We start from the raw sequence: 16,798 nt of genomic DNA on the forward strand, positions 1-16,798 counted from the left end.
TCACAATCACAATTTTACTTCTCACAATCACAATTTTACCTCTTACATACACAATTTTTCCTCTCACTTTCACAATTTTACCTCTCACATACACACTTTTACCTCTCACATTCACAATTTTACCTCTCACATACACAATTTTACTTCTCACATTAACAATTATACCTCATACATACAGAATTCTACCTCTCACATTCACAATTTTACCTCTCACAATCGGAATTTTACCTCTCACATTCACAATTTTACTTCTCACATCCACAATTTTTCCTCTCACAATCACAATTTTACCTCTCACATTCACAATTTTAACCCTCATATACACGCTTTTACCTCTCACATTCACAATTTTACCTCTCACATTCACAATTTTACCTCTCACTTTCATAATTTTACCTCTCACATACACACTTTTACCTATCACTTTCACAATTTTACCTCTCACAATCACAATTTTATCTCTCACATACACAATTTTACCTCTCACAATCACAATTTTACCTCTCACATACACAATTTTACCTCTTACATACACAATTTTACCTCTCACTTTCACAATTTTACCTCTCACTTTCACAATTTTACCTCTCACAATCACAATTTTAACTCTCACATTCACAATTTTACCTCTCACTTTCACAATTTTACCTCTCACAATCACAATTTTAACTCTCACATTCACAATTTTACCTCTCACATGCACAATTTTACCTCTTACATACACAATTTTACCTCTCACAATCACAATTTTACTTCTCACAATCACAATTTTACCTCTCACAATCACAATTTTACCTCTTACATACACAATTTTACCTCTCACATACACACTTTTAACTCTCACTTTCACAATTTTACCTCTCACATACACACTTTTACCTATCACTTTCACAATTTTACCTCTCACAATCACAATTTTATCTCTCACATACACAATTTAACCTCTCACAATAACAATTTTACCTCTCACATGCACAATTTTACCTCTTGCATACACAATTTTACCTCTCACAATCACAATTTTACTTCTCACAATCACAATTTTACCTCTTACATACACAATTTTACCTCTCACTTTCACAATTTTACCTCTCACATACACACTTTTACCTCTCACATTCACAATTTTACCTCATACATACAGAATTCTACCTCTCACATTCACAATTTTACCTCTCACAATCGGAATTTTACCTCTCACATTCACAATTTTACTTCTCACATCCACAATTTTTCCTCTCACAATCACAATTTTACCTCTCACATTCACAATTTTAACCCTCATATACACGCTTTTACCTCTCACATTCACAATTTGAACTCTCGAATTCACACTTTTACCTCTCACATACACAATATAAAAAGTGAATGTGAGAGGTATTTTACGATGTGAGAGGTAAGATATGAATTATGGCCTATATGGCCCCTCATACATTATGAGAGTAAAAGATGGATCAGTAGAACTTGAAGGTTTCCTGCTGGATCACATTCTGGGCGTTGACTTTATTTTGTGTCAGCAGGACGCCAGAGATGATGATATTTACCAGCCGGAGACGAAGGAAGCCCTCCTGACTGGTCCTGGTGCTTAAAATCAATTCATAAATCATCCAAACACAAAGATGTAGAGTATGATGATCAACGCATCTATGTGGACTTTTAGTATATCAGCTTCAAATAACCAAAAACTGCTTTTTTACAAAACTTACCATGCAACCCTGTAATTAATAGAAACTTTGCCCTTAGCTTCTGAATAATGCTCTAATAAAAACTTTCTTGAATAAAGTATTTAATTCATTTCACCTCAATGGGGAACTAACATCTCAAAATAGAGTATATTAAAACTCAATTATCAGCATTTATGGATGCCATAGCATGGGATGTGTTTATTACAATATAACTATTGCCAGTAAAGTAGAAAATTTCCACAAATTTTTCTTGACAGGCAAGTATTTTATACTGCAGATCATGTCTAATAGCTTCAGAGAATATGCAGAAAGTATTACTTTACATGCAAACATTATAGTGTGATACAAATTGCATTTTTTGAAGAGGATATATTTCCTGACAGATTGAAAATCCACTCTATAACCTTTGCAGAAAAAAATAAAAATCTTCCCCAAAGTCAGCATGCTTCCTTTTCTTGATTTGAAGTATACACAAAATGAAATACCTGTTGGTAGGGAAAGGACTTTGCATTATGGGACAGGATATGTTTTGAGGCAGAAAGACAGAAAGAGCACTTAGAAATCATTTGTATCTCACTATCGTACCATGTCATTTTTCTCCAAGGTTATTAGACAGGATCTGCGATACAAAACACTTATATTTTGTATTTTCTGGTAACTATTCGACTATTTTTTACAAGATCAGGCATTTGGAGAAATGAAAAGACTTGATGGTAGGACATCTTTTTGCGAATTATACTGAGAGAATAATATTTTTGGCAGACTGAAAATGTGATCTGAAAGAATGTTTATCCCCGGCTAACTATTCCCAAGGGAAAATAAACTTCATATCCATGAAGTAAAATGAAAATAAACTTCATATCCATGAAGTTTATTTTTGCATGATCTGAAGTATGCATAAAAAAAATCCCCATAGTTTATTTTAGGATAGATTTTAAGATTTTCCTGATTACTTTTGAGCCTCTCTTCCTCCTATATCTGACATTTTACCATACCAAACATTTTACCATACCAACCATACCAACCATATGAGCCAGTCTTTAAACCCCAACAAGCCGTTTCAGAGCTTTCTTTGCTGTTTTTATATTTTACTCACTGTGGCCTATTTCACTATTTCAATGCAAGATTATTTTTTTGACATTTGTTTTATGTATTTAACAATATTTACTTATTGAAAAATCAATTTTCACATTTCCCTTCTTATTTATTTCTCCAAACAAATGTATTTCTATACTATTGTATCCATGCATTTCTCTTGCAAAATTCTTTTTTAATTGTCTTTTTTTTACTTTGTTTTATTTATTTATTTATTCATTCATTCATTCATTCATTCATTCATTCATTCATTCATGTATTTATTTATTTAATTAATTAATTAATTAATTAATTAATCAATGATCCCTTTAAAAATCCTCCTTATTAATTTCTACAAACATATTTATTTGCATATTATTTTATTTATACGTTTTTAAAAACATTTTAATTCAATGGAATTTATATATATATAACACTTTTCCAAGAGCTCCAAAGTGTCATGAATATTGGGAAGAAAACATTTGGCCTCAACATTCTATACATATTAAACTATTTACATTTTTACAACCTCTACCTATACTCTCCTGTCCTCTCCTCTCTGCTCTGTGTAAACAGCCTCTCCTGTCCTCTCCTCTCCTCTTTGTGTAAACAACCTTTCCTGTCCTCTCCTCTCCTCTCTGCTCTGTGTAAACAGCCTCTCCTGTCCTCTCCTCTCTGTGTAAACAGCCTCTCCTGTCCTCTCCTCTCCTCTCTGTGTAAACAACCTCTCCTGTCCTCTCCTCTCTGCTCTGTGTAAACAGACTCTCCTGTCCTCTCCTCTCTGTGTAAACAGCCTCTCCTGTCCTCTCCTCTCTGCTCTGTGAAAACAGCCTCTCCTGTCCTCTCCTCTCTGCTCTGTGTAAACAGCCTTTCCTGTCCTGTCCTGTCCTCTCCTCTCTGCTCTGTGTAAACAGACTCTCCTGTCCTCTCCTCTCTGCTCTGTTTAAACAGCCTCTCCTGTCCTCTCCTCTCTGTTCTGTGTAAACAGCCTCCCCTGTCCTCTCCTCTCTACTCTGTGTAAATAGCCTCTCCTGTCCTCTCCTCTCTGCTCTGTGTAAACAGCCTCTCTTGTCCTCTCCTCTCCTCTCTGTGTAAACAACCTCTCCTGTCCTCTCCTCTCTGCTCTGTGTAAACAGCCTCTCCTGTCCTCTCCTCTCTGTGTAAACAGCCTCTCCTCTCTGCTCTGTGTAAACAGACTCTCCTGTCCTCTCCTCTCTGCTCTGTGTAAACAACCTCTCCTGTCCTCTCCTCTCCTCTCCTCTCTGTGTAAACAGCCTCTTGCTCTGTGTAAACAGCCTCTCCTGTCCTCTCCTCTCTGCTCTGTGTAAACAGACTCTCCTGTCCTCTCCTCTCTGCTCTGTGTAAACAGCCTCTCCTCTCTGCTCTGTGTAAACAGCCACTCCTGTCCTCTCCTCTCTGCTCTGTGTAAACAGCCTCTCCTGTCCTCTCCTCTCTGTGTAAACAGCCTCTCCTGTCCTCTCCTCTCTGTGTAAACAACCTCTCCTGTCCTCTACTGTCCTCTCCTCTCTGCTCTGTGTAAACAGACTCTCCTGTCCTCTCCTCTCTGCTCTGTGTAAACAACCTCTCCTGTCCTCTCCTCTCTGTGTAAACAGCCTCTTGCTCTGTGTAAACAGCCTCTCCTGTCCTCTCCTCTCTGCGCTGTGTAAACAGACTCTCTTGTCCTCTCCTCTCTGCTCTGTGTAAACAGCCTCTCCTGTCCTCTCCTCTCTGCTCTGTGTAAACAGCCTCTCCTGTCCTCTCCTCTCTGCTCTGTGTAAACAGACTCTCCTGTCCTCTCCTCTCTGCTCTGTGTAAACAACCTCTCCTCTCCTCTCCTCTCTGTGTAAACAGCCTCTTGCTCTGTGTAAACAGACTCTCTTGTCCTCTCCTCTCTGCTCTGTGTAAACAGCCTCTCCTGTCCTCTCCTCTCTGCTCTGTGTAAACAGACTCTCCTGTCCTCTCCTCTCTGCTCTGTGTAAACAGCCTCTCCTGTCCTCTCCTCTCTACTCTGTGTAAACAGCCTCTCCTGTCCTCCCCTCTCTGCTCTGAAAACAGATTTTCAGTGAATATTTGTTACGTGACCGTTGGTCTCAGCAGAATCAATCATGGCTTCACAGTGTCTCTGAGGAGCAGAATTCATTTTTGGCAATTATTTATATGAGACATGAAGTGATTCTGAAAGAAAAAGAACAATTTTAAGCTTCGTTTTGGTCACCTTTTCTATTGTAACGTAACATTTGTAACTTATGATCCGTTCCTGGACTGACAATGATGCCTGTTTTTACAGATTCGCCGCTACAGATCCTCAAGACTCTTTGCTTCAGCACACAGAGCTGCTCTCTCTTCAGGAGGGCCGACGGTCTGATGCAGTCCAACACAGTCTCAGCTCTCGGGGTGAGAAACACTGAAATGTATTGATGTTTGGTATTAATCAACTGGGGTCTATGATCATGCTGGCGACCAGATAACGTGGCTTTTTCAAAGCGCCATAACAAAAAACAAGGTCACATGGAGCGAGGACTTGAAACTTTCTCCAGTTTTTTGTTTGGCGTTCCGAGGGCATGTAAAACCAAAGATATGATCGTTTTAATTTGATAGTACAAAAATATTTATTCAAGTGTAAAAGTAGGATGGGATGAGGCAGGTGTGGCTTTTTGTAAAAATGGAAAAAAGGGCTCTAATCATCTAACACTGTTCCTATAAATAAACATGTTTTTATGGTAATTTTTTGTGTATAGTTTTATAATATTTGAATTTTACCTTCATATGTTCATATTTGAAACCTATGTTTACATTTTTCAGGTCCGAAACAGTTCATTGAGCATATTTGTGGTTTTTATCATTTCATAAATAATTAAAAATAATAACTTACGTTAAAGTATGTGTGTGTAATCAGGAAAATATAGTCAATGTTGAAAGACCTCCTTACATCCTTACATTTATTAAGTGAGAACCTTCCTTTTTTTTGGGGGGGGGGGGTCATTTTTGCATGAAAAACGACTCACTTACATTATTAGAAAAATAATTGCCAATTAATTTTGTCAATCAACTACTTGACGAATGACAATGATAATAATTTAAGTTGTACTTCATTCATAACAAAACAACATATTTTATAAGACGTTCATATGTTTTGTAGTCAGAGATTTGTGAAGGAGCTGAATCTGCACGTCAAATAAATGTAGAGTAGTAAAAATATAATTTCTTTCCGTGTAGTGGAGTAGAAGTAACGGGAAAAGAAAATACTTAAAGTACAAGTCTTACACAGCATGGATACAGGACTCAAGCACTCTGGAGGCAGATACTCCAGTGTCTAGAGTTTAGAGTGTTTAGAGTTTTTAGTCTCACACTGAGATTTTAGACTGTGAATCTTTCAGGGTCACTATTTACAAGACTACAACTAGATTCTTTTAGCAGTTTTTTCCTACTATGCAAATTTTTCCCATCATGCTCTTAGTAAAAACTTACAGAATGGAGGAGAAGCAGCTTTTGGTTCCAGCTGCTCTAGTGTGTGCAGTGGTTTGTGTTGAAAAAACAACAAAAAGAAGAGGAGAAGACGCCACAAAATGCCCCTTACAAAGCTGAAAAGGGGTTTCTGTTTTTCTGACATGAAAAGTTGACGATTCTACAGCAAAAATAGATATAAGGAAGAATAAAGAAAAGGAACATTTAGAAATTAATTCATGATCTACATTTATGTCCTATTTCATTATGTGTTTAATTGAATGATTATATTCATCAGCTCTATCAACTTTCTTTTAGTTAATCATACATTAATCATCGATTATTTATTATTTATTTATGTATACATTTATTTATACATTTTAACTGGGTCTTTTTTAGCCTGGCTAATTCCCGACTATATCACAAATGAGATACACCAGCAATTCATTTCTCTGTAGAGGAGGCGTGGTTTACGATCCTCCAGAGCCCTTTATTGGGCGCTACGAATGTCTGTGAGAGAGTGTTGCTTGCTGCTTTGCTTCTCCAGTTCTCACTTTCTGCAAGATTCTTTATTTTTACGCCTTATTCCCCCTCATGTCATTCAGCCACACACATCCACTGATTTTATGGGCAATAGATGAGCTTCTGCGGGTCTCTCGGCGGCTCTGCTGTCCCCCGGCTTGTATCGAGATCACCAGCGCTACAGCAGTGAGCGGTAGTGGGGCTAGTTGGTAGATTAGGCTTTTACCAAATCCTGTTTCTCATTAAGGCTAAAACATCCTTTTTTGTGGTGAAACAGGAGTTTAAAGTCAAACATTGTTCATCTTTTAAAATCAACTTTCGCTCTAAACTATTTAAAACACTGTCTACAGCTAGATCCAAAGAGAGTTTCGCGCCTGCTGCAGCCATGTTGGATCCGTAAGAAAACTACAAGCTTCCGTCTGTAGTAGTGCTGGAGAGTAGGACACATGGTACACTAACAATCTGGCACTGGGGAAAGGGACACAAAGGGTTTAAATAGAGAGTTAATGAGGTGATGAGACACAGGTGTGTGATTAGGGGCGGGGCCTCCACCAGGTGGGAAAGCTGGGAGACTTGAGTAGGTGGAAGAGGGGCTGACAGTGACAACAAGTAACTTACATGTGTACTTAAGGAGTGTACTTGAGTTAAGATGGTAAGTTGTTATAAGACAAAGAAATTTAACTGTTGTTTATCTTTTTACAGACTCTTCAGATCATGGTGGGCCTGTTCAACATCGGACTGGGATCAGGACGAACGCGTCTACATCCTGGAGATTTTGTTAGTTGGGAAGTTGCTTACTGGCTCGGTGGTATGGTAAAGTAATACTGTTGTGTTTATATAACCATGAGAGCATCCTGAGTTATTTTTTTAATGTTTTACTAAACAGACAGAGGATTTACTCCAGAAGATAACCATGTAAGGGGTTTTATATGCCTCCAACCTTAGCAACACTTACACTAGCGCTCAATAGTTTGGGGTCACCCACAAAATGTTCATGAAACAACTGTTTTATTCATGAAATGAGCAACAAAATGAATCGAAAATACAGTAAAGACATTGACAAGGGTAGAAATAATTGTTTGAACCTGTACAAATTTCCAACTTTACCTCTAGATACTCAGCTAGCCTGAGGCCCCGTTTACACCAGGACGCTTGAGGGTATGAATGACAAAATATTTGATGGGAGGTGCCTTGGCGTTTTGGGGGCTTGAAAACACAAAAATCTGAAACCACCCTCCAGAGTGTAAAACTGTAATCCGCTCCTCCGTAGCGTGTCCGTCTACACTGCCAAGACACAAAACTCTGGTCAGATCTCCTCACGTCACGTGCGCGTTTATGCCACATACATGCTCCAGTACAGGAAATAAACAAACGTGGGATTATTTCCATGCGTCGGACCTTGAAGCTGCTCTGGCAGCTCTAATAAACTTACAGGAGTCTTTCCACCAAATGTACAGGATATGTACAGATGGTATTAGTGAACAGAGAAGGATCTGTAATTACCTCTATCACATTTTGGATGGACCAATTGGTGGGAGGCGAGCCAGACGGCTGTAAACGAGACCTGGGAGATGGTGATGATGGATAACTTTGTGGAAAGAGAAGCTGATGAAAATGTGTGGCGTGAAAACTTCTGCATGCCCAAAGATGCTCTTATGGCTTTAAGTGATGCTGCCTGGCATGCATACAATCGAATTTCACACACTTTTGCGTCACCGTATGCATGCAGATTTCCTCCCGAAAATGCTTTTCTAAACGAGGAATAAAAAGTGAAGACGCGACGCCACTTTTGCGTCTTCTGTTGAGACCGTCCTCGTGTGAACGGGGCCTAAATGTGGAATAAAAAGTGAAGACGCGATGCCACTTTTGCGTCTTTGCTTCAGATCGTCATCATGTAAACATAGCCTGAGAATTATCATTTTATTGCTTCAATGAGACTTTTAACATTATAAACTTAGATTAACACAATGTTCCATCAGCATCAGTCAGGCTCTAGTTTTAAATATGTTTTTGTTGACCTTTTCTTATCTTATGTCCTCTCTTCAGTTCATTCTTGCTGGCATCATGTCTTTCACTGTGGATCGGTTCAGCTCTGTTTACTTGGTAAGTGAAAGGCCACTTTATGTTACAGCTGTTGGGAATTTAACATCAATCAAATTTTATTTATATAGCGCCTTTCAAACAAATCCAGTGTAATTAGGGCCACGTGGCAATCGCACCGAGCACCGGTCCCATACAGCAGAAGCTGTAGGGACCATATTGTTATACTGTGGATTTTTTCTTCTTCGTCCCGCTACTAGTCCTGCAGGACAATTTATATATCAAAACGTGTGGTTTGATCTGGTTTTTAGTTTACGTTTATTCTTTATGTTATTTTGTTGTATAAGAAAAATCTTAAAATGTAAAAAATGTTTTGTTTTTTTTTAAATCAATGTGATGTAAAAGTATTGTAGTCTTTCAAATGTACATTAAAAACAAGTTTGGAGCTGCATTTTTTATGAAAAACAAGTGAATTATCCTCGTTGAACAGTGATATGTGAGAGGTAAAGAACACCACAGCACTAAATGTTGACTGAAATGGTTAATAATGGAGTTATTAGAAAAATCTAAACAATGTTTATTAGGATTTTTTGGTTTGTGACACTTTTGGATAATTAAACATGCCCCTGGTCAAATTGACCCAGGAACATTATTTCTGTTCCTGAGAAGCGAACATATAACAGGGGGCTTAAAAAGGGGCAAAAGATTTCCCTAGTCCCAGACTAAAAGCTGAAAGTCTTTAGTAAATCTAGGAGTTTTACTGGTGTCACGGCGCTCCCGTCATCTCCATGGTTAAGTTTAAGGTAGTAATCTGCTCTGTTTCATATCAGTCTTTTCCTAGTCTTGGGTTTGGATCATATCAAACGTGTTTGATATTATCTCAAGTCTCAGTGACTTAACACAATCACCAACCAATAGATGAGCGGGGGAAAGGTCCCCGGTTCCAGACCGGCCAGTAAAACCACTTCCACAGGAACAAGGAACATCACAATAATGTTAGTAAGCTCAGTCCTCAATACAAATATAGTGATGTCATATATTTAGATTTTCGGGGGTGCTGTTTCTAAGTAAAGAGAACAGTAAGGAGAGCCAGTTAAAATGTATAAATAATTGTAGGCCTATACATAAATTTGTAATAAATAATCGATGATTAATGTATGATTAACTAAATGAAAGTTGATAGAGCTGATGAATATAATTATTCAATTAAATAAATTATAATTAAATAGGACACAAATGTATAACAGACTTTTCATGTGATAAAAACAGAAACCCTTTTTCAGCTTTGTGAGGGGTATTTTGTGGCATCTTCTCTTCTTTTTTTTTCTTTTTTCTTTTTCAACACAAATCACTGCACACACTAGAGCAGCTGGAGCCAAAAGCTGCTTCTCCTCCATTTAGTAAGTTTTTACTAAGAGCATGATGGGGTAAAAACTGCTAAAAGAATCTAGTTGTAGTCTTGTAAATAGTTTCCCTGAAAGAGTCACAGTCTGTCTAAAATCTCAGTGTGAGACTAAAAACTCTAAACAATTGTCTTTAGATGAAAAGAATAGTGTAACGTGTGTCTTTTCCTCTTCAGGTGGGCTTTGCTGTGGCTGTGAACACCATCGGATCCATCCTGGCTCTCATCGGCTCTGTGCTATACGGCGCAGACATCTTAGATTTCTCTGAACTGAGCTTATGTGACGAGTCCAATGTTCGTTACAGCCCCTGCCAATCAACGCAATACTTGTTGCAGGTCAGCATACTTTCAAAGGATGAAGTTGTATTTTTCTTGTCAAGAAACTTCCTGAAAAAAACCCACAATGTTGATATGTTTGCAGAAATAATTAAGGAGGGAAAATCGAAGGAAAATAATATAGAATCTTTTTTATTTAATGTAAAATTGATAAAAAGAAGTAAATTAATAAAAAGCAATTAAGATTGATTGATAAATAAATACATGTATAAAAATAAGAAAAGAGGAAAAACTAATTAATGGTAAACAAATAGAGAAGCCAATTTAAAAAAATTATACAAGAGAAATGCATAAAATAACATGTAAATAAATATGTTTGCAGGGGGATTAGCTAAAATTGATTAAAAAAATAAATAAAACAAAATAAAGTAAAATAAATAAAAAATAGAGACGGATAAATCTATAAAAATAAGAAAAGAAAAAAAGAGAAAAAGAGGAGATATTAATTAATGGGAAACAAATAGAGAAATCAATTAAAAAAATTATAAGAGAAATGCACAAATAGAATAGTATAGAAATAAATATGTTTGTAGAAATAAATAAGAAGGGGAAAGTGAAGGAAAAATAATAGTTTTAAAAAAATAATTAAATATTAATAAATAAATAAATAAATAAAACAAAACGGATAAATGCATTTATAAATAAAAGAAAATAATAATATAAACAAATAAATTGACCAATCAACAAAGAAATACACATTTATTCGTATTATTATTAGAAATAATCACCTTTACAAAACACAGATTAATAAATATATAAATAAAATATTACTATAAAAGTAAATAATTAATTAGCCAATTAAAAAAAGAAATATTTTTGTTTTTTACATTTATTTTTATTATTATCATTATTTGGGGCATTGAATGGCATAATATAGAAAGTAAGTTATGTATGTATTTATTTATGTATCTATTGTATTTTGGCAGTTATCATTCAGTGTTTGTTCATAGAAATGATGGAACATAAACAAGTGCAGCAGTGTGGCTCACTGATGTGCTTTTAATAATTATGGATACAAAGTTAAAATTACTGTTTAAATCTTTATGTGGGATTTGTTGAAAATGACAAAATATACAATATTTACAGCCTTTCTTATTTCATGTTCAACATTTGAAACTGACTTTGGCGGTTTCACAGTTTCTCAGTGCAGAAATATCTGTTTTACATTTGATTAAACCTTATAAACCAGTGGTTCTCAAACTCTTTTCAGTGATGTACCCCCTGTGAAATATTTATTCAGCCAAGTACCCCCTAACCAGGGCAAAGCATTTTTGGTTGAAAAAAAAAAAAAAAAAGAGTTAAAAACAGAGCGCTGTGCCATCAGTGACTGATTTATTAAAATTTGGAACTGATAAACACATACAACATTCAAACATTTAAAAAAATATATTTCAATCGTTTTAATAATCCATGACTAAATTTATTGCAAATATTTCTCATCACTAAAATGTAGTGATTCAAACTAATGTAGTAATAACAGTGAGCATATAACCATTAAAACTATAACTGCTACGCTTCAACCACGACTCCATCTTTGAGTTTTCAAGTGATTGACAGGTGATGCCAGGTGGCATATGACAGGATCCAACCATCCTGGTATGGGGGACACTCTGGGTTTTTAGGATCATCTAATTGAATAGCCTACTGAATATAAAATTAATTTTATGAACTTATACTTATATTTTCCTAAAATATTGATTTATATAATTATTTTAAAAAGACTTTTGCATGGATGCTACTTTTTAAATGTATATTTTAAAATCTCACGTACCCCCTTGAGTGCCTTCACGTACCCCCAGGGGTACGCGTACCCCCATTTGAGAACCACTGTTATAAACCATAAATCCTCTTTTCATTAATTGGATTCTTACTTCTTTTTTTGTTTATTTCTTGTCTCCGTCAGCGTCTGGTGATAGGCATGGACATCTCTATGATCGTCCTGACCGTTCTTCAGCTGATTGTCTGCATCACTGTTACTGTTCTGGGCATCAGGGTTCTGTTCTACCTGAGGAACAAAGAGGTATGAACCAGGACTTTATTATGAGGGGCCATATAGGCCACAATTCATATCTTCCCTCTCACATTCACAAAAAATACATCTCACATTCACAATTTTACCAGGTAAAAGTGTTAACGTGAGAGGTAAAATTGTGAATGTGAGAGGTAAAATTGTGAATGTGAGAGGTAAAAGTGTGAATGTGAGAGGTAAAATTGTGAATGTGAGAGGTAAAATTGTGAATGTGAGAAGTAAAATTGTGAATGTGAGAGGTAAATAGGGAATGTAAGAGGTAAAATTGTGAATGTGAGAGGTAAAATTGTGTATGTAGGAGGTAAAATTGTGAATGTGAGGTAAAATTGTGAATGTGAGAGGTAAAAGTGTGAATGTGATAGGTAAAATTGTGAATGTGAGAGGTAAATAGGGAATGTAAGAGGCAAAATTGTGAATGTGAGAGGTAAAATTGTGTATGTAGGAGGTAAAATTGTGAATGTGAGAGGTAAAATTGTGAATGTGAGGTAAAATTGTGAATGTGAGAGGTAAAAGTGTGAATGTGAGTGGTAAAATTGTGAATGTGAGAGGTAAAAGTGTGAATGTGAGAGTACAAGATCGGTAGATTCAAGATTGGAAAAAGATCGGAAAAAGATTGTAAAGATCAGTAGAGCTAGTACTATTCCTGCTGGACCACGTTATGAGCGTTGACTATGTTTTGTGTCAGCAGGACGCCGGAGATGATGAGATTTACCAGCCGGAGATGAAGGAAGCCCTCCTGACTGGTCCTGGTGCTTAAAATCAATTCATAAATCATCCAAACACAAAGATGTAGAGTGTGATGATCAATGTGGACTTTTAGTATATCAGCTTCAAATAACCAAAAACGGCTTCTTCTTTATTTTCTTCTTCTTTTTTTTTTTTTTACAAAACATACACTGCAATTATGTAATAAAAATAAACTTCCCCTCTTAGTTTCTGAATGATGCTTTAAAAAAACTTTTGTGAATAAAAGTTAAAAAAAATAAAAGGGTGAAAATGTTTTTAAGTTTTTCAAATTTCAAGAATTGAATTCCACCAGAGCAGAGAGGAAAGAGACATTGTGAGCATAGCTCCAGTAAGCTGTGCATGTAAACGTACTGACTGACTGAGTTATGACAACATGGCCTGCTCCAAAAGACGCTTTAGACAGGGACGGGGACGCCGGACGCAGAAACGTACCACCCCAACTGAAATTAATTGAAAAACGTTGCTGGCATCCCTGTCTGAACTGTCTCTTGGAGCAGATCTCTTTCCTTTCGCGCAGGGTAATTGAACATTTAACCAAACAGCACAGTCGCGATAGTGTTATTGTTTTCATTTTATTTTCACGGTATAGGTGCTAATGTAATGTAGGGCAAGGAAAAATATTTTTACTTATGTACCATGGCTTTATGCAAAATGGAAAGTTAAGTGTAAGTCCACCTTAAGCAGAGTCCAAACAATGGCTCCATCAATGCATATAACAACACTGCCACCTACTGTTGAGGAGGGCGGCCATTTGTGAATCACCAGCTGTTTGTGGATTCTGAGACCATGTGAACCAGTAACTCTGCCGCTGAGACCATGTGAACCGGCGACTGCCACTGAGACCATGCGAACCTGCGACTGCCACTGGGACCATGCGAACCGGCGACTGCCACTGAGACCATGCGAACCTGCGACTGCCACTGAGCCCATGCGAACCGGTGACTCTGTCGCTGAGACCATGTGAACCAGTAACTCTGCCGCTGAGACCATGTGAACCAGTAACTCTGCCGCTGAGACCATGCAAACTAATAACTCTGCCGCTGAGACCATGTGAACCAGTAACTCTGCCGCTGAGACCATGTGAACCAGTAACTCTGCCGCTGAGACCATGCAAACTAATAACTCTGCCGCTGAGACCATGTGAACCTGCGACTGCCACTGAGACCATGCGAACCTGCGACTGCCACTGAGACCATGCGAACCGGCGACTGCCACTGAGAGACCATGTGAACCGGTGACTTTGCCGCTGAGACCATGTGAACCGGTAACACTGCCGCTGAGACCATGTGAACCGGTAACTTTCTCGCTGAGACCATGTGAACCAGTAACTTTGTCGCTGAGACCATGTGAACCAGTAACTCTGCCGCTGAGACCATGTGAACCAGTAACTCTGCCGCTGAGACCATGTGAACCAGTGACTCTGCCGCTGAGACCATGTGAACCGGTAACTTTCTCGCTGAGACCATGTGAACCGGTAACTTTGTCGCTGAGACCATGTGAACCAGTAACTCTGCCGCTGAGAGACCATGCGAACCGGTGACTCTGCCGCTGAGACCATGTGAACCAGTAACTTTGCCGCTGAGACCATGTGAACCGGTAACTTTGCCGCTGAGACCATGTGAACCGGTAACTCTGCTGCTGAGACCATGTGAACCAGTAACTTTCTCGCTGAGACCGTGTGAACTGGCGACTCTGCCGCTGAGACCGTGTGAACCGGCGACTCTGCCGCTGAGACCATGTGAACCAGTAACTCTGCTGCTGAGACCATGCGAACCGGCGACTCTGCCGCTGAGAGACCATGCGAACTGGTGACTCTGTCGCTGAGACCATGTGAACCGGTAACTCTGCTGCTGAGACCATGTGAACCGATGACTCTGTCGATGAGACCATGTGAACCGGTAACTTTGCCGCTGAGACCATGTGAATCGGTAACTCTGCCGCTGAGACCATGTGAACCGGTAACTTTCTCGCTGAGACCATATGAACCGGTAACTTTGTCGCTGAGACCATGTGAACCTGCGACTGCCACTGAGACCATGCGAACCGGCGACTGCCACTGAGACCATGCGAACCGGCGACTGCCACTGAGACCATGCGAACCTGCGACTGCTACTGAGACCATGCGAGACGAGGAAGACCACTTTTTAGTTTTAGACTTATCTTTTCTTTCCTCTTTGTTTTTACATAATTTCATATGACGCCGGTGTTGGTCTCTTGCATGCAATGTTTAGACTTACCCTCTCTGCCCCCTCCCCAGAAACAACAATTACAAATCTCACAAAAGTTTTGTTAATCTAAAAAGTTACCATCAAGATGTAACCTCTCCTTGGATGGAAGCGTGTGCAATGGTTGGTTTTAAAAAAAAGAGATGATGTTTAGTATGAGCGATTTGCATTAAGTCATGTATTTAAATATACATTTCATGTTTGTGTTTGTTGAAATGGAATACATACAATGTTTTGTGTATCACTTTGTGCAGAATTAACAATTGAAGAATTTTTAAAAAAGCCTATCTTTTCAACTGGTGAACGGGGGCAAGTGGGTCCAGAGGTCATCCAGCTGTTCTTAGACTGTGGGGGTGTCTGTATTTTCAGAACCTGATGACACACAATAGCAAATTTATTCATACATTATAAATACTCAATTGTGAATTAATATTTTATTATTCAAAGGAAGTAGTTAAGACAGCAGATTGTATTATCAGGCCATGTCTGTGTCCACTGTGATGGGGAAAAAAACAAACCCATACCTTGTAGACTGGAGAAGGAGTTGTGTGTGCGTTATCCATCATCCACAGCCGGCTGGTTGACGGAGGTCTTTGAGGTACCCCATGGTCGGAAGTGGTTGGGCTAAGTGGGGCAGGATCTGCAAGGTCGAGACTTGTCCAACGCACTTTATGAGCGCGGCATCTTGGAAGTAGTGGTCTTCCTCGTCTCACTTGGTCCTGCAATATACAATAGCCTGTACAACAATAACTCACAAAATAACACAATTGTAACAATAATATGCAACTGTAAGTGATTTGAACTAAATTAATTTGCTAACTTAACTGTCCCTAGACCAGCATAAAAAGCTCAGCTATACAAACTAAATACTCTACTATAAACCTAATCTACTCCTAACCTAACCTAAATATAAATGTGCAAAAAATATGAAAAGTTAGCTTAGTCTGTCTTGAAGATGCTGGACACAGGAAACCTGGAAAAGTCAGAAAATACAGTGAGTTCTATACTATATATTGAGGACCACATGCTGAAAAATCTGCATAATGTGAAATACAACAAACAACAACATGGTGATGGCTTCTCAGGTTTTAGCCTACAAAATAAATAAATATAACATGTTAATGAGACAGCAATACTTAATTAGATGAGAGTTTGACCAAGCATCAATTAATGAAGGAACATTATTGTTACCAATTTTGTTTACTAGTTACTAGTTTTTGTACTAATAATCTATTTTCCCCCCATTCTCTGATTTAAAAATATATAAATACATGAATAATACTAATAATATTGA

The 16,798-nt window shown here is 38.0% G+C and overlaps 2 protein-coding genes across 5 annotated transcripts in view; one reads left to right on the forward strand and one right to left on the reverse strand.

Annotated features, from left to right (window-relative positions):
- Positions 1 to 13,434, forward strand: part of LOC131977036 (uncharacterized) — a 26,135-nt gene extending 12,701 nt beyond the window's left edge. For 2 of the 4 annotated variants that reach the window (XM_059340294.1, XM_059340291.1), the window contains 7 exons: positions 1,518 to 1,581; positions 5,047 to 5,153; positions 7,428 to 7,538; positions 8,772 to 8,828; positions 10,345 to 10,503; positions 12,407 to 12,523; positions 13,218 to 13,434. In XM_059340294.1, coding sequence (XP_059196277.1) covers positions 1,518 to 1,581; positions 5,047 to 5,153; positions 7,428 to 7,538; positions 8,772 to 8,828; positions 10,345 to 10,503; positions 12,407 to 12,523; positions 13,218 to 13,289 — 687 coding nt within the window. In that variant the 3' untranslated portion in view covers positions 13,290 to 13,434. The remainder of the gene's footprint in view (positions 1 to 1,517; positions 1,582 to 5,046; positions 5,154 to 7,427; positions 7,539 to 8,771; positions 8,829 to 10,344; positions 10,504 to 12,406; positions 12,524 to 13,217) is intronic. The other 2 variants (XM_059340293.1, XM_059340292.1) reach the window with 2 other exon arrangements.
- On the reverse strand, positions 13,219 to 16,052 carry LOC131977038 (mucin-19-like). Its single transcript, XM_059340295.1, has 2 exons — positions 16,029 to 16,052; positions 13,219 to 15,876 (listed from the first exon to the last, which is right to left on the reverse strand). The coding sequence occupies exon 2, from the start codon at positions 15,343 to 15,345 to the stop codon at positions 14,395 to 14,397; it is 951 nt and encodes a 316-aa protein (XP_059196278.1). The 5' UTR covers positions 15,346 to 15,876; positions 16,029 to 16,052; the 3' UTR covers positions 13,219 to 14,394.
- Between the last annotated feature and the right edge of the window lie 746 nt (positions 16,053 to 16,798).

Source organism: Centropristis striata, chromosome 8, assembly GCF_030273125.1.
Source record: "Centropristis striata isolate RG_2023a ecotype Rhode Island chromosome 8, C.striata_1.0, whole genome shotgun sequence".
Taxonomy (NCBI): domain Eukaryota; kingdom Metazoa; phylum Chordata; class Actinopteri; order Perciformes; family Serranidae; genus Centropristis; species Centropristis striata.

What these genes read in the sequence shown, in the direction of transcription:
- LOC131977038 (XM_059340295.1), bottom strand. Translation starts at nt 15,345, where the DNA reads ATGGTCTCAGTGGCAGTCGCCGGTTCGCATGGTCTCAGTGGCAGTCGC.